Source organism: Dunckerocampus dactyliophorus, chromosome 12 (genome assembly GCF_027744805.1).
Source record: "Dunckerocampus dactyliophorus isolate RoL2022-P2 chromosome 12, RoL_Ddac_1.1, whole genome shotgun sequence".
NCBI classification, from domain to species: domain Eukaryota; kingdom Metazoa; phylum Chordata; class Actinopteri; order Syngnathiformes; family Syngnathidae; genus Dunckerocampus; species Dunckerocampus dactyliophorus.
Window position 1 is genome coordinate 15,959,861 of NC_072830.1, and position 27,613 is coordinate 15,987,473.

At 41.5% G+C, this 27,613-nt stretch overlaps 1 protein-coding gene across 5 annotated transcripts in view; it reads right to left on the reverse strand.

The window, feature by feature from the left end:
* igsf9ba (immunoglobulin superfamily, member 9Ba) overlaps positions 1 to 27,613 on the reverse strand; it is a 95,096-nt gene that overhangs the window by 14,724 nt on the left and 52,759 nt on the right. For 2 of the 5 annotated variants that reach the window (XR_008573260.1, XM_054795343.1), the window contains exons 7-20: positions 27,223 to 27,368; positions 26,682 to 26,824; positions 26,461 to 26,601; positions 26,199 to 26,318; positions 24,777 to 24,927; positions 22,743 to 22,866; positions 20,063 to 20,238; positions 16,706 to 16,932; positions 16,537 to 16,621; positions 16,160 to 16,321; positions 16,034 to 16,079; positions 9,644 to 9,730; positions 7,398 to 9,026; positions 1,737 to 1,870 (exon numbers count right to left, since the gene is read on the reverse strand). Coding sequence is in view for 3 of the 5 variants with exons in the window: in XM_054795343.1 (XP_054651318.1) it covers positions 1,737 to 1,870; positions 7,398 to 9,026; positions 9,644 to 9,730; positions 16,034 to 16,079; positions 16,160 to 16,321; positions 16,537 to 16,621; positions 16,706 to 16,932; positions 20,063 to 20,238; positions 22,743 to 22,866; positions 24,777 to 24,927; positions 26,199 to 26,318; positions 26,461 to 26,601; positions 26,682 to 26,824; positions 27,223 to 27,368 (3,371 nt within the window). In the remaining 2 variants the exon portion in view is untranslated. Of the gene's footprint in view, positions 1 to 1,734; positions 4,899 to 7,397; positions 9,027 to 9,643; positions 9,731 to 16,033; positions 16,080 to 16,159; positions 16,322 to 16,536; positions 16,622 to 16,705; positions 16,933 to 20,062; positions 20,239 to 22,742; positions 22,867 to 24,776; positions 24,928 to 26,198; positions 26,319 to 26,460; positions 26,602 to 26,681; positions 26,825 to 27,222; positions 27,369 to 27,613 lie in introns of those variants that run through there. The other 3 variants (XM_054795345.1, XR_008573261.1, XM_054795344.1) reach the window with 3 other exon arrangements.

The following is a 27,613-nucleotide window of genomic DNA, read 5'->3' on the forward strand; positions in this document are numbered from 1 at the left end:
TGGGCGACAGGCAGGGTACACCCTGGACTGGTCGCCAGCCAATGGCAGGGCACATATAGACAAACAACCATTCACACTCACATTCATACCTATGGACAATTTAGAGTCGCCAATTAACCTAACATGCATGTTTTTGGAATGTGGGAGGAAGCCGCAGTACCCGGAGAAAACCCACACACGCACGGGGAGAACATGCAAACTCCACACAGAAATGCCCAACGGAGATTCGAACCCAGATCTTCCCGATCTCCTCACTGTGACTAACCACAAGACCACCGTGCGGGCCACTATTTCAACTTATTTCTGGTAAATTGTCTTCTTCTAATTATGACTTTATTCCCATCATATTTTGACTTTTTTCTTGTAATATAACTTTTTCCAGTGTAATTTCCCAAAAATTATTACGAAAAAGTATTTTTACTTAATATTTCAATTTGAGTCTACTAAAATTACACAATTTTTCCTCATAATATTCCGTTATCCTTGTAAAATTATCACATTATTATGTAAATATATTATTATTATTTGAAAAATTACTCCTGATTTTTCCATTTTTGCTGTTTACCTTGTTAAATTATATTTTTAGTGTGTATTTTTAGCCGCACTTTGGACAGCCCTGATATATATATTTCAAGAAAAATTGCATCTCAGGTGAACAAGCCTATTACTAGTATGAACCTCGCTCTTTGCTCTTTGGTTTTACCCATTTTTGCTGTGTTTTTTTAAATTTTCCAAATATTTCCACTTTCTCCTAAAAAAATCTTTGTAAATATTATTTTCGTAATTTTGGGCTTTATTCACATAATTTTATAACTTTTTACCCTAACCCAATTTTTTTTTAATTTCAATTCTGTGCTCCTAAAGTGAAATTGTTTTCCTCAAGTTATTTTAAAATTGAGACTTTTTTCTCATTACAATACAAAATTTTTCTCTTTGTACTTTTTACTTTATTCTCGTAAAATTACAACTGTTTTTTTTCATTACTGCTGTTTTTTTTTAATTTTCCAACATAACAAGGCTGCTGCTGCTATTTCTGGTGGGGTTCTTTTCAACTATTTTAACTTTGTTCTTGTAAATTTTCTTCTTGTAATTATGCCTTTATTCCTGTCATATTTTGTCTTTATTCTTGTAATATTATAACTTTTTCCGCAACTTAATTTTCCAAAAATGACACCTTTATTCGTTGTTTTGTTTGGCTCTCCTAATATTACTATAAAAAAAAAAACATCTATACATAAAGTGCATTTTTCCTCATAATATTAGATGTAATTCTCATAAAATTATGATTTTTGTCATTAAATTATAATTTTTTTTCTCTTAATGTTTCGACTTTATTCTTGCAAAAATTTCTCCTGATTTTTAAATTTTTGCTTTTTTTCTTGTTCAATTATATTTTTAAAATTATGCCACGAGCCAACAAAAAAACAGCTGTCATAAATGGCCCCCTACCCGCACTTTGGACACCCCTATCTTTAAAGGTACAATTGCATTATAAGCCACACTATACACCGTCTTTGTGGTAATGTCTTACTGTGTAGAAGATGGTCCTGAGCAATGCCAAATTGGGTATGTACAATCATTTTCCTCAAAATACGCAAATTTTAGGCTTCTGATGTGATAATTTCCCATCTTCCAACACTGCGCCCAAAGTCAGCTGGAATAGGCTCCAGCTTCCACATTACCCAGAACAGCCTAATCAGTATAGAAAACCGGATGGATGGAAACGTGGGACTCACCAGTTCTCCTCGCGGAAGTGGCATTGTTATTGTTGTTTTTGGCGGCCATTCCCTTGGCTTTAGTAATACAGTGGTGCAGCAGTGCTGGTAAACTCTCAGACCCAGCAGAATCACCAGACGCACCTAGAGGTTCCCTGAGGAGAGCACACAGAGAGGCACAGCGTACAGCGTCCCGCATTAATCCTGATAATAACAACACTGCATCCTGTCTCATTGTAAAAACACAGAATAACGGCACGTTGGTCGCTATTTGAGAGGTCTCTCACTAAGACGCTGAAATTGGCACACATGGATCATGATAAGCCTTAGACACAACACACGAGGACAGGAAGAAGATGAGGAAGAGTTTGGTGAACTGATTAGCTAGAAATTTTTCTCAAGCAGTCAATACATGAATTACCCCATTGTCAGAGTTGTATACGAACAGTACGTGTGTACATATATTTACAAATCTACACTTTGTAGTTTCTTTTCTTCTATTTAACATCATCATATTTGCAATGACTCCTGAAGGTTTGGGTCTTGACATAGTGACTGCTTCAGAAAGGAACAATTTGTTACTTATTTCATACAATGGAACAAATGAATACTACTAAATGTCTAATGGTATGCAAAAGAGAAACTTCATATGGAGTTCTTATCCACATTATTATTATTACATTATTATGATTAATGGGCTCTTACAGAAATGGGGGCGGCCATCTTCACTGGCATGCAATGTGGTGTGCTAGTTAGCATGATGTGAAACATGTATGGCTCAATTCCTTATTTGCAAACTTCCTGGTTGCATCTTAGCTCCTCCCACCAGACACTTCATGGAACGGTCAAGAAAATCAAGGGTTTCCTCGCACATTTCCAATTAACAAACCCGCAAACCTTTTATTGGATTTTTTTTTTAACTGAAAATAGGCCATTTTTTTGACAGAGAACACATCTCATTCATCCTAAGTCGATAATAATTACAGATGTCCGATATTTGCTTTTTTACAGATAACAGATATGCCGATATTGTCCCAATTTCAATTTCCGATATCAACCGATGCCAATATGTATAACATCACATATCTTTTTCTTGAGTAAAATTGTTGTAAAGTAACAACACTCTTAAATGAGTACAGTTGTTTTGTTGGCTACTCCCCCCATCTCTGAGTAGATAATTCATGTATTACATATCTTATATAAGAATACATTTGTGTTTCTTCTGCCTTGATTTATGTTATTTTTGGAAATATTTAATTTATTTTTAGTTCAAGGTGTATTGTGTAAAGTACATTAATTTGCTGATTGATAACTTTCATGTTTGTTCATGTTCTTTCATGCTTTCATGAAAGTAAGTAATCTGATTACCACTAAAGGAGGGGTTGTCCAAACTTTTCCCACAGAGGACCACATCGTGAAAAATGAAAGGATGCGAGAGCTACCTTGATGTTTTGTAAATCAACACATGTAGATATGCTAAGAAGTTATATATCTTTAAAAAAAACTGCATCTGAACTTTGTGTTATAGGTGAAACATATTATTATTAGTATCAACTTAGCTCTTTGCTTTTGTTGTCTTTTATAATTTTAGAAATATGTACAGGTACATTTTCTTCAACCTAATTTTCCTCAAATTACAACTTTGTTTTGTTTTGTTTGTTTCTCATATCTCAACTTTTTTAAAATAATTTTTTCCTCATAATATTGACTTTTTTTTTACTTTAATCTCGTAAAATGCCAAGTATTTCAACTTTCTTATTTTAAATGTTCTTTTTTTTTATTATCCAACTATTTCAATTTTTTCTTGTAAGTTTAATAAAGACTAAACAAAATAAATAAATAAAACTACTTTATTTATATATTTTGACTTCATTCTCGTAAAGTTACAGCTGTTTGTTCAGTTTTGCAGTTGTTGTTTTTTTTTATTTTCTTCTTGAAAATGTTCTTTTTTCCCCACCGATTTCACCTTTCCTCTCATAAATTTTCTTCTAACAATTATGAGTTGATTGCCATATTTTGACTCTATTCTCTTATTCTCGTAACATTAGAACTTTTTCCACAAACTAATTTTCCAAAAATGGATAATATTACAACTTCCGACTATATAGTAGATCCTATCAGTGTTTATACATTGAAACACATAAAACAGAGATGCTGCGAAATATGCATCTCTAAACTTCATCAGTCCGTAATGTAATGAAAATACAGTAAGAAGGCACCCCCATGTCTTTAAGTGCCTTTCTTTGAAACACAATGCTGTGCTCATTGAAAGACGCAACAACTATTCTAACATTTGAATTGAAGTTCAAGATGGGCAAAAAAGAAAAGTGAAATTCTCTAATGTTAAGTCAAGTTCAGGTGACATGTGTTGCATGGATTAATCGACAAGGCCAATGAGCTTTAGAGATAGTGTCCATCACGTGCTGCTGTGGAGAGAGAGAGAGAGTGACAGCCGTTAGCAGCAGAGGGGAAGACAAGTCGCAGAGTCGGGCGCACACCGCACGGTGCGCCGGCGTCAATGTTTCCATAGACATGAACACTGTACAGCACACTTTGATCAACATGAACACTGCGCACAGAGGCTTCACCATGCTGACGGGAGGAGATGGCAGCAAGAGGAATAAAGGCCGTTAAAAGAACGAGCCATGTGACAGGAAGAAGAAGTAGAAGAAGAAGGATGGCCATTGAAGACGGTCACATGACGGAAAAAAGAAACCAAAGCACTTGAGACGACAAATGTGACAAAGAATTTTGTTTGGAGATTGTTATTTGTTTGGTCGGAGAGAGAGAGAGAAGTTTAGAGAATGCATGCATGGCATTTTGCACATGGAACAAATCTTTAAAGGGGAATACTCCTTTCTATCGTTCAAGTGTGTCCTCTATTGATTCAAGCTTGTGTTTTCTTTGCTAACATTTCTTTTTGTGCACAAGGTCAAGTGCAAAGCCACACACCTTCTTAGTACAGTATTGACAAATGCATCCTGCAGCTGTTATTACCATTATCAGTATCGCCATTTAATTACTCCACTTGAATCCAGCACAGAGGCACCACCCAAAGCGATTCCCCTTTAAAGGAGAGAGTGATTAGAGCCCTCCACCTGCTGACCCCCTCCCCTCTCAGACATGGGTCCGACCCTTACCTATTGTGGCGTAGGGGATCGGGTCACAACGCTGCCCAGATAGCTGAGATCAATCAAAAACAAATAAAGTAAGACCCTCGCCCTCTATCAAACAGCAGCCCTATACTGCTACTTCCCCTTTCCTTCCTTCCTGGGCCATAATGTTGCACGAGTCAGTCTAGTCGACTGATGCCACGGTGCACGTTTGGTGTGAGGGATCACTCATAACATTTTTATGTCAATACTTCCTGAGGGCACTAATCTATTAAAACTGTCAGGAAAACGCGATGAAGGCACCATTCATAGAACTAAGTCATTTGTTGATGGCCAGTTTAATTCATGACTTATGATGACTGTGCTTTAACTTTTTGGAGGCGCATCCCTCCTAAATTTAGTCATTCTATCGATATATACTTAAAACCGAACGTAAATCATGAGGGGTATCACAAGACACTCAGTTCACGAGATTAGACCATCCACGAGATTGCGTCGAGATGAGATTTCAACTTTACTTTGAAGAAAAATACAATAAAATAATATAAAAAACATGACAATATATTGCAATCTACTAATTCAATTTCTGACAAAATGGCTCACTCTGTTTGTGCCGTTGTTCTACGGAACAAGTGCGCCAAGGTGTTGACACCAATGCACAGAGTGAACCTTCTTCTTGCCTGTTTGGAAGTGGGAGACGAGGAAAACAGACATGCATTCATATGGCAAAATGATTGAGTTCATTTTCATTTATTGTGTGATTAATTCATTTATTTATTATCGTCCCACAAGACATTTTTTTTCTGAACGAGAAATCTTGTGACACCCCTAAAAAAATGTTGCTATTATTCAGTAGGGAACACATTATTATTGTATTTTAAATTATTCGTAAATATTTTTTTCCATTGTTAATCAACAGTGGGGTAGAATTACAGTAGAATTCTCAATTGGACTAAAAATGACAGGAAAGTCGCACAAAATCTCAGAATTGAAGTGTGATGCGACTCAGCTTTGCATTAGGCTTTTTTTTATAGGGATGCACAATATATTTTTTTTTCAAGCCGATACCAGTAACGTTCTGCTTCCTCAAGACCGGCACCAATAACTGATCATTTATTTATAGCTATTTTTTTTTTATTTAACTATAACTGTAATTTGTGTACACCTGGAATTAGGAGACTCAAAGGTGGATTAGACAAACTCAACCTGTAGATTTGTCCTAACCAAATATGACATCACTGCTACTGAACAAAATATACAGTAGCAGTGAAAAAAATTGAGAAATGGACATCCAGAAGTCCAAACCATGGCTCTAAGTGGTTTACTAGCCAACAAAAGCCAGTATTTGACAATATTAAAGGGCTGGTCGTCCATGTGCCATCATATCCACGATGAAATCATAGCTCACGTTAGCCCTTGGGTTGGCTCTGGCAAACTTTTCACACTTTTTAAACCCTGTGGCGATAGGAACAAGCCCGAGGAACTTGCTTTGTGGCTGCCCTTTAGCAGCACTTCGTAGGGTTTCATAACTTTGAAGGTTGATGCGTTCATGCGTTGAAGGTTGATTCGTTTTTTTCCGTCCTCGCAGAATGTTTGCAGAACATCTGGTGCAAATAGCACATAAAATGTCTTCCTCTGAAACAGTAAGGAAGTCCCACACGATTGACGCCGTGATTATACCAGTTCAGCTCAGGGGAGGTGGGGAAGTCACGACAGGCCGTTTGCAGCTGCAGCACATCACATAAGAGGTGCGCTTCATTTGCTCACCTTAGCCCAGTAACACACACCACAGTACGGGTAATCTCACGTCATCTGAGAGTTTTTTTTTTAAATTATGGGTTATCTGAGCTATTTTTAATGTTATCGCATTTATTGGTATGACGTCATAATTCCTCATAATTATGGTGCACCCCTATTTTTTTTAGATAGAATTATTACAACTCTTTAAAAATAAAAATGAATATTTACTTTGTTTACTTTATGTTTTTCCATTAACAGCGATTAACTTATTTTTACAATTGTAAGACAGTTGGGAATGTTTAAAAATGTCACTTAAAACATTGCACATCATGTTATTAAAAGGTTTTATAATGGCAGCAGTTTGACCCTGGGACAAATTTTTTACATTATTTTCCTACGGAAATAAATTATGTCAAGGGTTCTAGTTTTTTTCTTTTCCACTTTTTGTTTTCGTAATTGCTTTAAACTACTTAATCTTCACTGTAAAAATGTTACTTAAAAAAAAAAAGATATGCCCATCTTTAACCCTTAAGGTCCGCAGAAATTAGGCCTTGCAGAAATGATTCATTATCTATTTTTTGGCTGTATATTATCCAACAAAATGTTTTATCAAACGTACATTGTCGAATTAAATTGACTTTTCACATGACAAGAGATTAGTTATTCTACACAAATGCGTGCTAAATGCAATTACATGCCTTCTGCATATTAAACAATATGCGTCCTAATCATGTCTAAATGGAGCCATTAAGTTCAAAATTAGATAGGGAGTTCTCTCCCCTCTTTTGAATAAATGTGAGACTATTGTCTGGTGAAATGGATCACCTACCCTGAGGCTGATATCTGGAGCTGGGAGGGCTCTGAGGGTAGCATCTCCTCCTCTGTCCGTCTCTGGGATGGCCTTTGCCCGAAAACATCCCTGCCCTCCGGTGGGGGAGAGGGGGACTGTGAGGGGTAACTGGCTGCCGTGGAGGCATAGGACATGTGGGCGGCGTGGTAACTGGGGCTGGCCAGTTGGCCTCCCTGACTCTGAGTGGGAGAGGTGGTCAGGGAGGACCTCCGGGAGAAAGTGGCAGCGGCCGAGGGCTGCAGGGTGAGCTCAGGCATCTCCAGAGACCGAGAGGTGCGGAGGATGCCGGGGCGCGGAGGGGGGCGCACTAGGATATCTGGAGAACCCGGCTGGGTGCTAAGTGGGCTCTGGGAGAGCGGAGAAAGACGGGAGGGTTGAAGTACTAAGGGGGGCAGGGAGGGGTCTGCTCGGCGTCCCGCCCTCGGGCTGAGCCAGGACTGGGGGCTACTACTGGGGGCTGTGCTTGGGCTCCCTGCACGGGCTGCCGGGTCAGGGTAAGGCAACACTGGTACACCCACTCCATGGGCCGTGTGTCTGAGCTGGCCGAGACTTTGGGCCTGTTGCATAGCTAAACGCCTAACCGGAGGCCCCGGGGGCCTTTCTCTGCCTGGGGGAGCCACAGGGACCTCCAGCTGCAGGAGTCTCAGGCTTGTTGGATCCGAAAGGGGAGGGAAGTGAAGGCGACTGGGGGGAAGTGAGTGAGAAGTGTAAGAGGGTGGGTCTGGCATGTCCGGAGGATGATGTGAGGGATGGTGAGGGGGCAACATGAAGCGTGGACCCTCTAGACCCAGGAAGGGTAACTCGCGAGGTTGCCAGCTGTCAGGTGAGCGAGGGGAAGGGCTGTGAGTGTGAGACAGAGAATGGCCAGAGGCGGTGTACTGATGGTGCTCCATCTCTCCACTCTCCTCAGGGATGGCGGGGTAACCAAAGGGCCCCTCAGCGGTGCCTGGGGGGGAGGACAGAGCAGAGCTATGCGGGCTGATGTCAGGCATGTAGAATGGTGGTGGAATCCCTGATTCAATACGGCTGCCTAAATACCCATAGAACGGGACCTGGGGGAAGCCCCGGTAGCGGGCGGACGGGGCCTGCCCTGAGGCGTGAAGTGCACTGCCCTCTGCAAAGCTCATACCTTCCATTGCCCTGTGGAGGCGGGGGCTGTAGGTGGGGGGCTGCGTTGACTCCAGGCTGGAGGACGTTGGGGAGAGCTGGGGCCGCAGCGTGGGCATGATGGGCGGCAGAGGCCCCGGGTCAAAATCGTTCTCCTCGTCAGACTGCCGGAACTCGGGGTACAAGTCGGACTCCTCGGCGAAGGGGAAGCCCTGGATACGGCGGGCAGGTGGGCTGGTCTCCATGACAAAGCGTCCGTCTGGGCCGCGACATATCAGCTCGATGGGTGTGGTGACTTCTGCCTCATGCTTGGACACGCTGTACTTCTTGCTGGCTATGGCACGCTTGGTTTTCTTGTAGAAGGAGAGCTCTTTGTCTTTTTCCCTCTGAGGGCTGGGCAGCTTCCTCACGTACAGGCCTGGGCCGTGGGAGCCCTCTGAAGAAATGGAGCGGGGTCGAGACGGAGGGGAGCTCTCTGGGCTTATCTTCCCTGATGATAACCTGACATGGAATAGGGCAGAAGCAAGGCTTAACTGAAATGGTGTAAAGCACATCCACAAAGGTTACTTTTAGGTTGGAGAAGTGGTGCAGAGTTCCCAAATATAACATTCTGTTGGAATGGGGACACTTGGGAAGCCTTTGGGTAAAAGACAACATCTCTTCGACCACAAAGAGAAGTCCGTCAAAACAACATTTACTATTCTGCATTACTAGCTTTCTACTCAGCTATAACTGAATGTTTCTTTTTCAAAACCAACATAGGACAGCAGAAGGACAGAAGCGAATGACCAACACAAGGATGAAGCACCAACAATGCACATCACAAATCTAGTGAGTCTTCAGCAGATGTGAGACCAGTTTGCATATGCTGCACCGCATGGCAACATGAGGAGAGCAAATGACGTTTAAGCAGGCCTTCATGTGCACACACGAGTCAACAATTGCTGAATGCATCACAAAGGGTAGGACATGCAGCCACGCCAATGTCGTTTAACCCCTGGAAGACTGTGCATACATATAAAAAAAATTGATTTCACCACAACAAAAAAGCCACAAGGTCATTTCTGTATAAAGCATGCATGCAGCCAGGCCAATGCAGTGCAGTGCAGCACACTCACAGGGGGCTGGCGGGCGGGGGCAAGAAAGTGCTCCTGGCAGGCTCGTCCCAGCAGGGCTCTACCCCTGGCAAGGGGGTGAGAGGAGGCCTGCGGCGGGAGACAAACAACATGGGCCTGGTTCATCTTTAAATATAGCAAGTGCAGGAAAAGTAGAGGTGGCCTGCTTGCATCTAATCTCATTAAATGAATACAATAAGTGATGCTTTTGGAGAAGTGACTGTCACAGCTGTGCCTGTTTTTTCGGGTATTGCAGTGCACTCATATGTCTACATCGGTTTTACACACAGACAGATGATTACACACTGTACATTAAATGAGCAGCTAAACAAACAAAAAAATTGCGTTGTTAAACACTGACATTCATGCAGAGAGCAGACAGTGTTTGAGGTTAAAGAACACACGGATACAAAATCAATACACACACTGCAGCCCTGTGCTTCAAATGCTGACTCGGCTGCTTTCAACTCCTAATCTGCACAAGCTCACTACTGAGCATGTTCTTCTGCACCTTGAAAATACATAACGTTTTCATGTAATCTTTTTTTTAAACTTCTCTCTAGCAACCAACTATAGAATCCATACATTTTTTATGTGCATGTTTGCTTTTACATAGCCAAACCATAAAAGGTGTTATCTGAGCATACACAAAAATGACCTGAACATTCCTTGGACCTGTGTGAGCGGCATCAGACGTGCACACTGTAGTATTGCACCTGTCCAAAACCTGAGAACTTCCATTTTGTCGTATTTTGTATATGAGTGGTTTCAAACCGACAGCAAGGAGGATTCTACAAAGTAGCTTTCTTTATTCTATACCTCAGACAAAATAAGCCACGGACTCATACAATTAACCATCTGAATCTTGTAGAAAACCCCCAGTTTATCATTTTATTTTCAATTTATTTTCTTGTTTACCATTTACAGTTTATTGTTAATTTAATTTCCTGATTGGACTTTCACTTCCTGTTTTAAAGCAGCCTGTTGTGGCAATATTTTATTCTGAAAATTTACTTGAAATTGATGCCATGTTTGTTGTATATGTTTACATTTGTCTAAAAAAAAATAATAATCAATTAACTCTCAATCGATCTTTCGGTTCCTTCAGCAACACAAACTCTACGTAACACTTCCTGTATCCCGTAGTGGAACACCGGCCATCAAAATAAAAGCACGGCAGTAAAACATGCACAGTTACGCCACACATTCAGTCCACACTTTTCACTCAGAAAACTGGCTTGCTACCTTGGCTTTGCAGCATGTTTTATAAAGCAGCGCTTTCTCATTAAAAAAATCTCACCCAGTTTCCCCTCTTGTTCTTCTGTTTGCACATACTCCGACAGCCATTCAGCCAGCCATCAATTTTCTATGCCGCTTATCCTCACTAGGGTCGTGGGGGTATGCTGGAGCCTCTCCGACAGCCAGTCCACCTTAAAAGAACCGCTTTTTTTTAACCTTGGCTTGGCGAGACGCTGTTGCACTGCCCGTTTGTTTCGCCATAATACAGGGTTAGCAAGCAGCCTTAGCTATATGCTAATCTGCAAAATAGCAGCATGTACCACGTAACGCGGTGTTAATGAATTGATTGGCTGTGGAAGTAAATACGTTACCATCGGCTGAACAGTGCTCATCATGGTGTTATATGTTACCGCTTGTTGTTGTTCCCTGCAGTGTTGCCAACTTGGAGATTTTGTCACTAGATCTGGCGACATTCCAACCCCCCTTGACAACATATTTTCTCAAAAGTGACAAATGTAGCGACTTTGTCTGATGTCGTTGGGGAGTTTTCTAATATGGTGAAAGCACGTACTGCTCTGTTGTGTCTCACTTTGTCTCATATCCTCTTGCATAACAATGGGTCGCTCACCTGGCTGGTGGCAAAACAACTCATTAGTGGCCATTGTTCCCCTAGTCCTTATCCAAGAGAGTCGTTCACAGGCTACAACCACAACCCGTAGCGACCATCCCCAAGGGACACACCCAGCAGGGACATATAAAGAGGGGAACTCCACACCTAAAATTTAGAACTGAAGAAGCCTTTTGGATTAAAAGTGAAATGTCTTCAACCAACAACAAGAGTCCAGTTGTCTCTAACAGTTCATTTAAAAACTCTAATGCCCCAGGTGTTGTCTGGCCCCAAACTCCTGTGCTTCCTCCTTAGCCACAGCCATAAGCTGCCTTTCTCTGCCTACTCAGGCAGTTCTTTGATGGCTTTCCCATGCGTAACTCCTTTGCATCCCACATCACGGAGTAGGCGAGCAGTCGAGGCTCCCACAAAGCCTCTACACCCCACCTCAACAGAGCAGGTAATGGCTTTCCAGCTAACCTCTCTGCACTGTGCCGCAAGATCTGCATACTTAGCATGCTTCCGCTTGTGGGCTGCTTCTAAGTTCTCCTCCTATGGCACGGTGAGCTCCACCAGTGAGACAGTCTTGTGAGCTACCGACCACATTACCAGGTCTGGCCGGAGTGACGTTTCTGCAATCTCCCCGGGGAACTAGCTGCTTTCCAAGGTCGACTCTCATGTCCCACGCACTTCCTGGTGAGAGGAGACCTGGCGTACAGTATCTCTCATGAAGAGTGTATTGATGTTCTCTGCTGCCCTGGCAAACTGGATGAATCCCTCACTGGAGCCGCAGGTCTACTGTTTGCCTCCTGTCTGCATGCCTCCACTGCCTCTGCCAGCTTTTTCAACACCAGGTCGTGTCGCCACCTGTATCGGCCTTGTGTAAGTGCTGTCTTGCAGCCCGACAGGATGTGCTAAAGGCTTGCGTTGATGGTGTTGCACAGAGGACAGGTCTCGTCAGCACCGTACCATTGATGGAGGTTTCGTGGACAAGGTAAGGCGTCATACGTTGTCCTCATCAGGAAGCTGAGCCTGGCTTGAGGGGTCTTCCACAGATCAGACCACAACATTGGCCATTAAGTCCAACCTCCTCGGCCAGCTCTGAGACATTGCCTTGATGTTCAGGCGTTCCTGCTCGGCCCTCACCACCTCTGCCACCACCATGGCTTTCTGCTGTTCCCTGGAGGCCTCTGACCAGAAAATAGGTGTCTCGCCTCTTCCGAGACATGCTCGACGCCGCTGGACTCTGTTTGATCTTCATCCTTGCCCATCCCACAAGCTCACTTGCTGTACATGCTGCTTTCTGGAGAATGGTGGTGATGTGACCATGTATGACCATGTAGCCTCTCACCGGTGGGAGTCTTTGCCCCAATGGTCATTTCGCTCCTCCGACCATCTTCCTTGCTCCAAGGAGGATGATCTCGAAGGCTGTGACAAACAGGATGGGCGAGATGGAGCAACCCATGGCGATACCCACTTCCAGCAGTTGCCAGCCTGTGGTAACGTCCTGGTGGGTGCAGCACAATTGGAGGTCTTTGAAGTACTTGACCACCAGGACACTAATGCAAACAGCAACATGGAAGAACTCCAAGGAAAACTCGATGAGTTGATGGTGGACAGACCCGTGAGCTATGGCTAGGTCGAGGCACACAACATACAGGTCTCGTCGCTCCCTTTTTGCCCTCTGGATCAATGTACCCATTCCTTGAGAGGTAGTTGGTCAGCCTCTTTGCCACGATGGAAGAGAAAATCTTCCCTTCAACATTCAATAGAGCAATACTCCTAAACTGACTGACGGACCTGGAGTTCGGTTCCTTTGGGATGAAGATGGTGACAGTTCTCTGCCACTCTGAGGGGATGACTGGGTTCTTCCAAGCCAGGTTCCACAGATGTTTCTGGACGCCTGGGCAGTTCTTATAAAGCTTATACGGAATCCCATTGGGGCAAGGGGCAGAGGCTGCTCTTGGTCTATGGACGACATCTGCTACCTTGCTAAGTTTGGGAAGAGCAGCATTGAACAGGTAGACAGGGGGGGCTGGGTGAGGGACATAGCCTGGTGAACCCAGTAGGGTTGACTTCGCTGGGTCACTGTACTGCTCCGTGATATAACTCTCGAGCTCTGACTTAGTAATCTCCAGCTTTCCACTTCTCTTGTCCTCCAGCAGTTGCCTCGCATGCTTGAACGGATTTCTGAAGAAGTTACTCCTCTCTTTTTCCTTCCTCCTTCTGCACTTGCGAATGCGCTCTGCTCTCCGCAGATTGGCAAGGTTTTTCTTCACCTCCTCCCACAGTGGCTTCAGGCCCTCCCTCTCCTCTTGATTTGCCTTCCTCCACTACTTTCGGAGCTGCCGCCGCCTCTTCACTAACTGCTCGATCTCTCGCTCCCTCCTCCCCTTCTGTTTGTCGCTTTTCTGCCAACACGCCAAACCTTCCTTTGCACTTCTCGTACAGTATGTCTCCGATGCAGTTCAGCTTTGATTCCACCTGGCCAGGCAGTGAATGCTCCAAGGTAAAGCTGAGGTCCTTGTCCAGCTTCCGCCAAATCGCCACCTCATTTGCTTTAGGCCACTTGACCGGCTGCCTCCTCCCCAGTTTTCTCATGTCTGTTCTTTCTCCTGGCTCTTCGCTGATGGTTCTTGTTGGTGTCTTGGGTAGGCTGTTATCAATCCCACTCTCAGGGGCATCTATGTCCACTAAGGGCCCTTCTATAATAATATATACTATAATAATATATACAGTATATAATTTAACAAGTGCTGCCTTTACAGTATGTTAAAGTGGGGTGATGGTTGTTTTTTTTGATGACACCTAGTGGCTGCAATAAATCATTAAATTGAGAATATGACACACAGAAATTTAATGATGCAGAGCATTCCGGTTGCTTTTTGTTATGGAGAAACTATGTGTCTGTAAGTAATGTGCAACTATAATTAGTGTATAAATACGTATGATTGTCAGTCAATTTTAATTCATTTGTGAATGTAAAAATGAAGTTTTGGTAATAAATACAGCTGTTTGATACGTGACCTACATGACGCGTATTAAAAGTGAACATTCTGAAGTTTTTATTTTATCCACGTACTGTACTTAGAAAATGACTTATTTCAGCTTCTGTAGTTTTAGTTTGTCTCCTTGTTGGTGTAAACACTGCTGCCGCCCGCTGGCTTCGTCTTCTTCTCTTGTGAATTTAAAAACTTATCGCCGTGCGGCGGCTACTACATGTCTGCCGTGTCATGTACTGTAGGGTTGCCAACAAAATGACACGTCTTGTATTGAGACGCTCGTATTGAGGCTATGCCAATCGATGCCAGCTTGTCTGATCACTCCCTTACCAACACTATTGCAGTTAGAGTATTCTTGCATGTTTGTTTACACGCTTTGCCCAGCTGTCACTGGCTGTACTTTGCACTAGCAGCGGCTAGCTATCAGCTAGCTAGAGTTATCCGCCTAGCTTCTGGTCTTCGAATTCCAAATGTGTCCTTTTACCACAGTGACATTTTGTTTTTAAAACAAACAAGCAATGCGGTTAGTTTGGAGCTCGTTTTTGTCCCACAGGGATGTGGATATCACGTTCATGGGGTACATACTAACTTTTTCAAGTGTCACCGAACAACTTTACTCTCTTGTTGTCATTATACTAATTATGTCTTGTCCTCAAAACACTATTTGTGTGTGGTTGTTTAATCAACATAAACACATATTGCGTACAGCCTTATGATGATATTACTATTACAGGGGTGTCCTATCTCACCAGGTGATTTTCAGTAGCTCACAAAGGGTCAAAGAAGATTTGCTTCAACGTTTAGTAGTTTTTTATAACAGTTCAATTCAGACTTTATGCCTTTGTATTATGACAAATGAGCACAAAATAGCATAAAGACGATGGCCACACTGTTTGAGTGGAGATGTGCTTGGTAAATAAAGTAGTGTACAATTTAAAATGTTGCCAGTCATAAGTGAAACCAAATAGTTGACAGCTCTAATAGTGCTGAAAGTTGGACACCCTTGCAACCTGGACACTGAATTTATTTTGTTTTATGTTGAGCAGGACAGATTTCTATTTAATAAAGATATTTAATTGTATTATTTTATTCCGTTAATGTTGTTATCTTGAGCTAAAAAAAATATTATTGAACAATTTATTTCCCATGTATTTGTATTACCCCAAGACACGCACCAAATTAAATTCAGGTTTGTGTCAAATAGTACAAAAATCCTTTCACACAAATAAAGGCAAAAAAAGACAATCCGCCCAAACATTTATTTTTTAATAATTACCAATTAGCCAAGGGCCACTTGGAATTGTCTAACGATGCCCCTGACCAATAGCACTCATCATAAATAAATTGAAAAATGTACAGTTAATCCATGTGATTGGTATCTGTATCGACCAATCTCACTCATAGATGATCGGCATGGGAATTGGCAGTATAAAACCCCGATCTCAGCATCCCTAGTTTAATTATTATTTTTTTGCATAAATAATGAAAGTGGTGCAAAAGAAGATGCATGACAGCAGCATGGGCTCTGGCTTGGGTGCTACTTACGGTGATTCTATGCTTTTCCGGAAGTGTGTCACAGACAAGGGAGGATCTGAGAGAACAAATACATTTACTTTATTTCCTCAGTCAAATATGAGAGAGGTACGATTGTAACAGACATGGAGGACCAACCCGGTTTACGCTTGAGTTTGCGGCGATGCTGCTTGTTGACAAAGCAGGCCGCAAGGGTGCTGAACAGCACCGCCGCTGCCAGGAAACAGATAGTTGCCACGACGCCCGCCACCACAGGCCGCGCCAGCCCCTCATCAGCCACCTCCGCAGGGGGGAAAGGATCTGACAGGAAAAATACAGAGGTTCTAAACTGGGAACACACAGTCTTCAATTAATCTAATATGGTAAACTGCCTGGTAATTATCCAATAGAGTATTGGTCCAATACTCTATCGGATAATTACCAGGCACACAAAAACACTCTCCACTAAGATATATGAATCCAATATGGATGACAAAGGTGATGTTTTTTCTGCAAGGCAACTGTAAGATACAGACCCGTGCTGGACACTCCCACTACATTGCTGCTCTCACTGATCAGGTCATCCATGACAGCCATCACTCGAAACTCGTACCAGGATTCCTGGCAACAGGGAGACACAACGAACACATCATCTTGATCGTCTTATTGTCACACGACTATAAACACTCGCCCACGTTTACCTACCTGAACGAGGTCTCTGGCGATGAGCTCGGTCTCAGTGGACGGGATTAAGTCATCCAGGATCTCCCATCGCTCCCCGAGGCGGAACTCCACAATGTAGCGGTTGATGGGGGAAGAGTGGTTGGCTGGGGGGAGCCAAGTGAGGAGGACACCGTGCTGCGTGCGATTGGCTGTGAGGCACCGCGGTGGTGTAAGAAGCACCAGTGGTTCTGGGGTACCCAGGGGTGAGCCTGGGAAAGAAGGTCAGGTTGTATTGCAGAGGAAAAAATATTCTAGATGGTCTTTTGTGGTAAAGGTTTATGTGGTTTAACACTGAAAGCCTGCGTAGATTTGGCTGTTATTATGTATTTTGTATTTGTACTTTGCATTCTTGAGCCAAACCAAAATAATGTGGCAAGTGACACAACATACCATGAAGCCTCTAAAGTAAAACACCCCTGAAGTCGAATACAGTAATCCCTCTATCACCACGGTTAATTGGTTCCAATTCATTTCCAATGAAGTAGGACTTCTTATTTCTTAAATGGAATATTTTCATAGTTAGAGCACAGAGAACCGCTTTACGACCTTCTAAATACGGTTTTGACATTATTAGAACCCTCTAGACATAAAACAACACCCCTAACGTCACTTTTACAATCTTATGACCCAACATAGTAGCCATAATAATGGAAATAAGACATAATATTGTATAGACTCACACATGTTAGCATTGAGAGTTCCTTGTTGTTCATTTTTTTACTTCCAGTTTCGTACTTCCTGTGGTGGCTATGGTCTCATCAATGTGACACAATGTAACATTACTGACTCCTAGAGACCAATGTTGTGTACTTCAAATAACAGATACGTTTTCTGAATGCCTCATATTTGTATTTTTTGTGTATTTAGACATTTTAATGCTTGAAAATGCTTAATTTAGGCCACAAATATGTAAAATTTGCTTAAATATGCATATTTTGAGATTAATACTGTAACAGGCTGTAATCAACCACAAAACAGCATGATTTATTATTAATTAATGTTTGAAAAACCGTGATAGAGTGAACTGTGTTTAATTTTCTGGAAAAATGTATAAAGTCAAAACTTCAGATGTCGAACCGCCGTGATTTAGCAATCAACTCTCTCCACAGTGAAACCTCAGTTAGCGTTCTCCCTGGTTAGCGTCTTTTTCAGTTAACATTGAAAATTTATGCCAAAATTTTGCCTCGGTTTACAGACATTTTCCGATTTAACACGTAACATCTTGTCGTGTTATTGATACAATGCGTGAGTCCAAATGTGTTTTTAATGTACTGCATTTTTGAATACACAACATCCTTAGCTTCTAACAAAGAAGCTAGCTTGCTAACAAAATGGCAACCGGAACCGGAAGTCAGCTACGTAGCCCGTCTATGATGTTATCAGCCGTTGATTCTCAAAAATGTTCACACATAACATGTTTTTATAGTTTTACCTGCATAAAACAATGCTAAATGCATATAATTACAAATGAAAGGGATAAATGAACATTTAAGGTTACCTTTACCTTCACTGAAGACATGATTCTTGATGCGAGTGTTCCCAAAAAACCCCAATGTGGCAGCGAGACCCCACACAGACACCATCTTCCTGTTCTGTCATGAGTTATTCCTTGAATTCTGTTCAATTCAATAGTGTTTTTCCACTTCTTTATCAAAATGCTGGCACTTGCAACTTTCTTTGGCTCCATTTTGGGTTATTGAGGTGAGAAACCATTGAATTCAAACAATAACTCATGGCAAAACAGGAAGGTGTTTCTCGTGGTGTCTCGCAGCTCTTTGGGAACACTCACATCAAGAATCACGTCTTCAATAAACGTAAAAGTAACCTTAAATGTTCATTTATTCCTTTCATTCATCATTTATATGTATTTATATGCATTTGGAATTGTTTACTGCATGTAACACTCTAATTGTAAAACTATAAAAACGTGCTTTGTGTTAACATTTTTTATCTTTCTGGAATGGATTAATTTGATTTACATTATTTCTTATGGGAAAAATGTATTCAGTTAGCGTCCGTTTCGGTTAATGTCGAACGTTATTAATTCTGGAACCAAGGCTCCACTGTACATGCTATTAGTAGGGATGTTGGAATGTCTGATAGTGGCATAAAAATTAGATACCGGATCATATCGTAATCGGTATTTGACATGAAGTGTAAACAGGTGATGTTTCCTTAATGTCATTTAATGTAAGCATGTCCTAAGAAAATAAAACCATTACCATTACCTTTAAAGCTATCATTTGTTGCTGTCTCCACTGTAAATGAGGTAATCTGTCCATGCAATACCCCCCATGTCTTGCTGAAGCATTGATTTTAAAGAGCAGACATCCTCAATTCGCACTACAGTGACAAACAAAGCAAGCCTTGTGTGTGTGTGTGTGTGTGTGTGTGTGTGTGTGTGTGTGTGTGTGCCCTTGAGACATGAGGTTACTTAAATGCATGAAGTTAAATGCTACATTTATTTATAACCACTCTACATTCACCATGTGCTGTCCTGTCAAACACAGGTGATTCCATTCAGGTGAGCCAGTGCTCATGCTGTTGGTTTTGTGCTCAATGGAACCCATCACTGCTAACCATTATACGTGTGAAGCACTTCGGGTAGACAAAGATTTAATGGCCTCTTCTCATTAACTAACCCGCTTTTTTATGATTCATTACAGAGAAGTGTAGGAAATTGCATATCATGTCTGGCTTTGCACTGCATCATTATTTGTATTATGTTATTTCCCTTTTAACATAATAATATGGAAGGATTAAAAAAAGGATGCTGCTTAATTCATTGGATTTTTCCTCTTGCATGTGCCTGAGTCATATTAAAAATTGTGCCTTTACAAACTTAATAATGCTGCATTTTGATGTTAATGTTTGGATTAATTGTGTTAGTAGTTTGCAGTGGTGCATATGATATTTATGGTTACCTGCAGTAGTTACACCTGACAAAAAAGAAAAGTGTGGGAAAATGCACTGTAATGTTTAGATTTTTGAATCATGTTGTCTCTGTCCATGCAGAGGAGATATGAGATGTGGCGCTATATCAGATTCTGCACAAATAGAGGGAGTAGCGAAACATGTTGTTTTGTTTAGGGTAGTCTTTTTGAAATCATAAAAAATAAGATTTGAAGTTGATGCAAAGTTGCATAGGATGTCGCTTGATAGCAGTATCTGTCCAGTGAGTGTAATAGTTGACATGCAAACCACACTAGAGGGCAGTATACTACATTGCGCCTTATGGAAAGATTAAAAAAATGTGCCAGTGCCAAGTCAGTGGCAGCAAACAGAAGGGGGTAAAAAAGAAGCATTCAGAGCGTTGATGGCAATCGAACCAGAACCCACCTGCAGTGTTGACTGTCACAACTTCGCTGAATGGGCCTGTGCCCAATTTGTTCTGTGCCAGCACACTGAACTGGTACTCCGTCCCAGGCTCCAGCCCTGGCACCAACAACCAAGTCTGAGCACCAGAAACTGGCATTGAATGCCAGTCATGTGGACCGAAGTCTATTCTCTTCGACCTGGAAATAGCACAAGAGCACGGGGAAGAAGAGCCGCATGTTATTTAAGGGTGACTAATATGACTGAAATGAACTTCCACATTGCTTTTGTCTGTTGTTTGTCATTGCAAGCACTGCTTGGCTTCGGGTTTATGTCGCAAAGACATTGGCAAGCTTTCATAGTTAAAAGTTGGAATTTGCACATAAGTGACCTACTTATGCTGATCCACAGGGAAAATAAGGTCACTAAGGCTGGGAAACAATATTACTTTCACCTGATTATCACTCCCTGTGATGAAAAACACCAAGAGGATACAGCATCTCACAAAAGGGAGTACAGGTCACCCTGGGATGCCGTATAGGGGGGGAAAGTTAGGACAATTTCAAAATAGGCATGTGGTGACAACGGCTGCCCAGGTGGGACCAATGTCATTTTTTTTTTCATGGAGCTCGGAATTCACGACACCTCTCACATTTTAGCAACCCTTTTATTATCTAAAGGGACAATACTACGGAAAGTAAACTGGATACACTTAGTAGAGGGGTCAGTGTGCAGTCACATTTACAATCCTCAGAAAATGAGTCAACACATAGCCATCATTGTCTAAATCAGGGGTGTCAAACTCCATCGCACAAGGGACCAGAACTCAAAGCTGACTTCGGTTGTGCACCGAATTGGACACTATCACTCACTTTGCCCCCACTCACACCGCCTTAAAACCTTCTTGTCCTTTTAACCTAAATGTCATTTTAACCAGCATAATTGGTAAAACACTCATATGCATCATCAGCGCACACACACGGATGATCATTTGATGTTGAGAACATCACAGAACATGCCCCAATAATCCAGGCTCAAAAAATAGTACAAAAACGAGTGCACCGGTATGTAAACCGCACAGCACTGAATTTAAAGAGAAAAAAAGATTTGTACATAGAGTACATAGGCCGCACCTATCTATAAGACGCTAGTGTCCATGTTGTAACATGGAATATTTACTACACTGAGTGTATTATAGCTAGTAGCCTACCAGAAAAGTCATTCATTGTTATCCTCCTCCTCCTGGGAATTAAAATCACTAAAGTCGTTTGCTTCAGTGTCACAATTAAGCAGTCTCTTTCGCTTTTGTTGTCACTCTTGTTATCATTTTTGTCTCCTCCTTTTGTATCCTCTTCATCATGCAGTAGTCCAGCCTTTCGAAACCCGTTGGTGATAGTGACAGTGACTCGGGCAGTTGGTGGTCCGAGCAGTCGAAACAGAAGCTGTAGTAATTCTACACTTCCATCCATCCATTTTCTATGCCGCTTCTCCTCATTAGTGTCACGGGGGCACGCTGAAGCCTACAGGCTGGTCGCCAGCCAATCGCAGGGCACATATAGACAAACAACCATTCACACCTATGGACAATTTAGATTCCATGTTTTTGGAATGTGGGAGGAAACCGGAGTACCCGGAGAAAACCCACGCACGCACGGGGAGAACAGGCAAACTCCACACAGAAATGCCCAAGGGAGAATCGAACCCAGGTCTTCCCGATCTCCAGACTGTGACTGTGTTGGCCAACATGCTGACCACTAGACCACCGTGCGGCCCAATTCACAATACACTTGATTAAAATTATTTAAGATGTGTCAGACGCGTACGTCTTCAAACATTACTTATCTTCTACTTCACTCGTCCGTGTCACTACTTCCTGAAACTGTACTCTAAGCATCATGGAAAATGTAGGTTTTAGCCACAAATTAGCCACATCACTGTACAAGCCGCTGGGTTCAAAGCGTGAGAAAAAAGTAGCGGCTTATACACCGGAAATTATGGTAGTTAGTATGATCAGATTTTGAGAAAAAAATTTGCACTGACAAAGTGCCTACATACCTTTTATTCCGGTTCCCCGCCGCTTATCCTAATTAGGGTCGCGAGGGTATGGTGGAGCCTATCCCAGCTGACTTTGGGCAAGAGGCGGGGCACCCCGGACTGGTCACCAGCCAATCGCCAGCCAATATAGACAAACAACCATCCACACTCACATTCATACCTATGGACAATGTAGAGTCGCCAATTAACCTAACATGCATGTTTTTGGAATGTGGGAGGAAACCGGAATACCCGGAGAAAACCCACGCATGGGGAGGCCATGCAAACTCCACATAGAGACACAGAGAAGCCCAAGCGGAGATTCTAAGCGAGGTCTTCCGGATCTCCTGACTGTGTGGGCAACATGCTAACCACTTGGCCACCGTGTGGCCTGCTATATAGACAATAATGGCCCATTTCTACAGTAGTGTCCCTTGAGAAGATACTAGGAATAAAAATGGTTGCTGAAATAGGACCAGTGTACCCACTTTTGTGAGTTACTTACTGTATAATACAACAGATTTATGACTTCCTTGGAAAAATTAAAAGCGCTCTCCCAGGTCTTGAACACAAGTGGATAGAATCCTCACAGCAGCTCAAGTGTGCAGAGAAGTTCCACATCTTATCAACATCAACAAAAGCAGCAGAAAACAAGGCGAGGAGCACTTACACTGGGCCGTACCACACGGAAAACGTCTGCTCGAAGCCGCCGTCGTAGCCCGGTTCCCAGGACACATTAGCAGAGGTCGTGGAGGGCAAAACATGGATGTTGCTGGGAGCGTGTGGGCTGGTGCCTGAGTGGATTTCACAGAGCAAGAGGAAGGAAGGAAACATGAGCTACCAATTTAACTAGAAACCACACGTGCGGTATCAACAACAGTGTGTATAAATGTTCAAACGACGACGTCGTTCGAGTTATTTGTGTCTTCATCCCACGGTGGCCAAAAAGACCACCTGCACGAGGTCACATTCAGGCACTCTTGCACCTGTGTGGGATGGAGGTGGGAGACCTGAGACCTCCGAGCACAGCTGCCTCTGCTGCACTGTGACACATTGCACCTCACACGGTCGGGCCAAAACTGGCTCAGCTAAGCTCAACCGGAGCAGAAGCCACCGCTGAAGATGCATACACTCCACTTTGTCAAAGCTCACTGGACTCTTGCACTTGCACGCATCTCTCTGACAGTGTCAATAAAAACTGAGCATTATTACCTTCCTGAAGGCACAGCTCATGAAAACAGGTGTGTCCGAAGTGCAGACCGAGGGCCATTTGCAGCCTGCGACTGTTTTTTTTTATTGGTTTATAATCTAATTGGTTTATTGGTTTATAATCTAATTCAACAAGAAAACTGAAATAAACAAAAACAGCAAAAAAGGAAAAATCTAAAGAAGACAAAAAAGTTTTTTAAAGTTGTAATATTATGAAAAACAAAGAAAACAATGAATAAGACAAAAAAAACTAGAAAAAAAGCCCTTGCCTAACTCGAAATTTTATGAGAATAAACTCGCAATATTATGAGGAAAAATAATGTCATTTTAGTAGCATAAAGTTAGAAAATTAAAGAAAAAAAACTTTTTTTAAAAGTTGTTATATTATGAAAAACAAACAAAACAGCAACTAAAGTAATTTGGGAGAATTAGGTTGCAGAAAAAATATAATGTTATGAGAATGAAGTCAAAATATTAGGGGAATAGCGTCATAATTACGAGAAACAAATTTAAGAAGAAAGCTGAAATAGTTTTTTAAATGGAAAAAACAGCTGTAATTTTACAGGCATAAAGTCAAAATATTACCAAATAAAATACCAAATAAACATAAAAAAGTCGTAATTTTACGAGAATAAACTCGTAATATTATGAGTCATTTTAGTAGCATAAAGTTGAAAAATTAAAAGACTAAATAAGTCGTAAATAAGTCAAAATAATATGCGGATAATATTACCAAAGAAAATGGACAATGATTATTTAAGATGAAATTTGAAATATTTGGAAAATTTGAAAAAAAAACAGCAAAAATGAGGAAAAAAAAGAGCAACAGCGAAGATTATACTAATAATTATTATACTAATAATAGGCTTCTCCACCTATATCACAAAGCTGAGAAGGAGTTTTTTGTTGAAATATACAGTATATAACTTCTTAGCATATGTACATGTGTTGCTTTACAAAATATCAAAGTGGCAAAGTTGCATCCTTTCATTTTTCACTACGTGGCCCTCACTGGAAAAAGTTTGGGCACCCCCTGCATGAAATTGTGCAAGTGTTGCGAATCTTTTGGACAACTCTGATCAATTTATTGTACATAAATGGGAGCAGACATGTTGAAGAATGTTTTAAGCAGGCCGAGTGATGCAGAAATAATCACATCCATAGTCGACTAATGTAGAACGTTGTGGTTCTTTAAAGGCAAAGTCATCAAAGTCTAAAAGCTAAAATCTTAATTTTTTATCTTAAGGCTGTGAAATTTCAATTTAAAGCGCATGAAAGATGTCCTTGGTCCAGTGAGTGGACACACAAAGGATCCTCTGGCAGTGTTTAGGAATGAGCGCCACACTGTGATTACAGATCCCGCCTCCAAATCTTATAAAGCTATTACAGATAAGATTAAATGACATTTTAATGACGCACATGGCGAAATTGGATATAAGCAATGAGAATGAAGTTCAAATGAAAATAATGAGAGAACTGTGTCGGCTACTTGTACCAATGACCAGGATCCTCGTGCTGGCAGTGATGCTTGTGACCACGTTGGTAGCCACACACTCCCACTCGCCATGGTCCTCCTTGCTGAGGGACACAAACTGTAAGCTGCCGCTGGGGAGGATGTTGTGCTTGCTCCTGCTTGGCTTCCCCACCTTTAGCAGAGACAAGGACATTACATCAAAAACAGTAGGTTGGAATACGTTATTTTATACATACTGTTTACATTTGTAATTTTATGTAAAAAAAATGTTAATATTATGAAAATATTACAAGAATAAAGATGTACTGAGAGTAAAATCCAAGTGTTACGAGTAAAAAGTCGTAATTTTAAGAGAATAATGTTTTTATTTCAAATTAAAATGGTCATAGATTGACATTCATTTCCATATTATGACGAGAAAGAAGCTTTCAAAAAAATACATTTATAACATTACAAGAATAAAGTTGTGATTTTACAAGAATAAATGTGTAATTTAGCGTTAATACATTTTAATTTGACAAAAATCGTGTTCATTTTTCATTAATAAATCATAACTTTACAAAAGTTAAGTGAAGTCATAATTTTACATAAAAAAATGTTAATTTACCAGCATCAATGTAATTTTGTGCAGGCACGTAAGTTGCACATTCACGGGAATTCTTTTGCAATTTTATGTGAATATATTGCATTTTTACAAGGCTCAAGATGTACATTTACGTCGATAAAATGTAATTTTACGCGAATCTATTTGTCATTTTATGTGAAAATATCTTACTTTTTCAGACAATCAAGTCGTAAAGATCAAATTGTAATTCTACGCTGATGAATTTTTAGGATTTCACGATCATTTTTACGTGAATACACTGTATTTTTATGACAATCAAGTGGCAATTTTTAAAAGGATCAAGTTGTACTTTTACTTTGACAAAATGTAACTATGAGAATCAATTTGTAATTATATGTAATTTTTTTTTAATTTCAGAGAATCAAGTCGTAATTTTTACTATTGTAAATTTACACTGATAAATTGTACATTTATGAGAATTATACAAATACATCGTCTTTTTACAATAATCAAGTCGTAACCTTTACAATGATCAAATTGTATTTTTGCAATAATCCAGTCATACTTTTTACACGGATCAAGTTCAAATTTTATGAACTGCAATTTTAATAGAAAAAAACTTGTAATTTTACGTCAACAAATGTTATTTTTCAGTAATTTTCAGGTCATCAAGTCTTATATTTTACAATAATTAAATGGGAAAAAAGCAACTAATTTTCCCCAATACTGAAGTTATTGTTTTTTATGAGAATAAATTCCAAATATTATGACAAAAAAATGTCATTTTATGATAATGAAGTTGTATTATTAAGAGAATAAAAATGGAATTGTACAAAAATAAAGTTGTAATATAATAAAAGAATATACAACATGTGCACCTTTCTCCAAGTGATGCTTGGAATATCGGGGTCTCCAGAAGCAGCACAAGGGATTACTAACTCTCTCCCGGCCTCCTGACGGTACTCCCCCCCAGGCCTCACATTAAAGTAAGGGGGATCCTTGATAAAACACACAACCATTTGTATAACTGCCATTATATCTTTCAGTTGACAGACTCTTTTGCTGCTCTTGCATTGCTTCCATTGGATGATGCACAGTAGGTGTGTCTAATGTTTTGTCCAGGAGAAGCATGTTTTATACCTTTAGCACCAAAGTGGCAGGGGGGGACATGCCCATGGTACCCAGGGCGTTGTAAGGCACACAGGTGTAGGTGCCCAGGGAGTCTTCTGTGGCCTCTGCTACCCGAATACTTCCATCTGGCATCAGGCTCCAACCAGGGTACTACCACAACACACATTTAAAATAACTTTTAAATATGGGATGATGAAGGGCTGCCTGCAAGTGCAAATTATGGGTCTGACCTTCTCCACTCTCAGAGGGTAGCCATCTTTCTCCCACCTCACTGATGTCACAGGTGGGTTGGCGTCCGCCGGGCAACGGATGATGCCTGGCAGTTTGCGAGGGACGTAGATAACCGGGGGCATGTTGATCACTCGGGCGGGGTCTGAACATTAGCGTAAAAGATCAATATCATTGAATGTGTAGGGCATGTGCAGCACAGATATCAATAAGCATCCAGGTCTGGTTGTCTACATCTTGGGCGCCGGTGGCTACATGAATTCCCCGCTCACTCTCCCGCATAGCTTAGCACAATAATCAATGACCAACAGCAACTTGGGAGCAAATCAGCTGAGGATAGCGGGGAGTGGTTCTTTTTTTCCACCCCTCTCATCCATCTCTGACAGATCTCCCCTCGCTAACGTATGACCTTGTAGTTGAGAAAGGTTACCATGTCGTATAGTACCATGGCAGTCCCGTCAAATAATAGAATCATCGCAACAGAAACGCCATCTCGCCACCCCTCCTCCTCCCTGTGCACTGGGTCGCCACGGTAACACTCACACTGAACAGTCAGGTAGGCCGATGCCGAGGGCGAGATGCCAAGGCTGTTGCTCGGACTGCAGGTGTATTTCCCGGCGTCCTCAGGCTTCACCCGGAAGATGATGAGGGTGCCGTCGATGAGGATGCGCACTCGGAGCTTCAGGTCACTGCAAGAGCACACACCGGCTTGTTAGTCATAGCAGCGTGAACAGGAAGTCCCACCAGGGGGCCATAAGAGATCTGCAGACAGTCAAGCATTTGAGTACGAACCTGCTAAAACCACCACACACATCCAGCCCGCCAAACATCACCCAAAATATAAAACCAGGCTGTCCAAAGTACAGCCCGGGCCGTTTGCGGCCTGCAGCTGTTTTTCTACAGTATGGGCTCGTAGAACAATCTAAAATATATA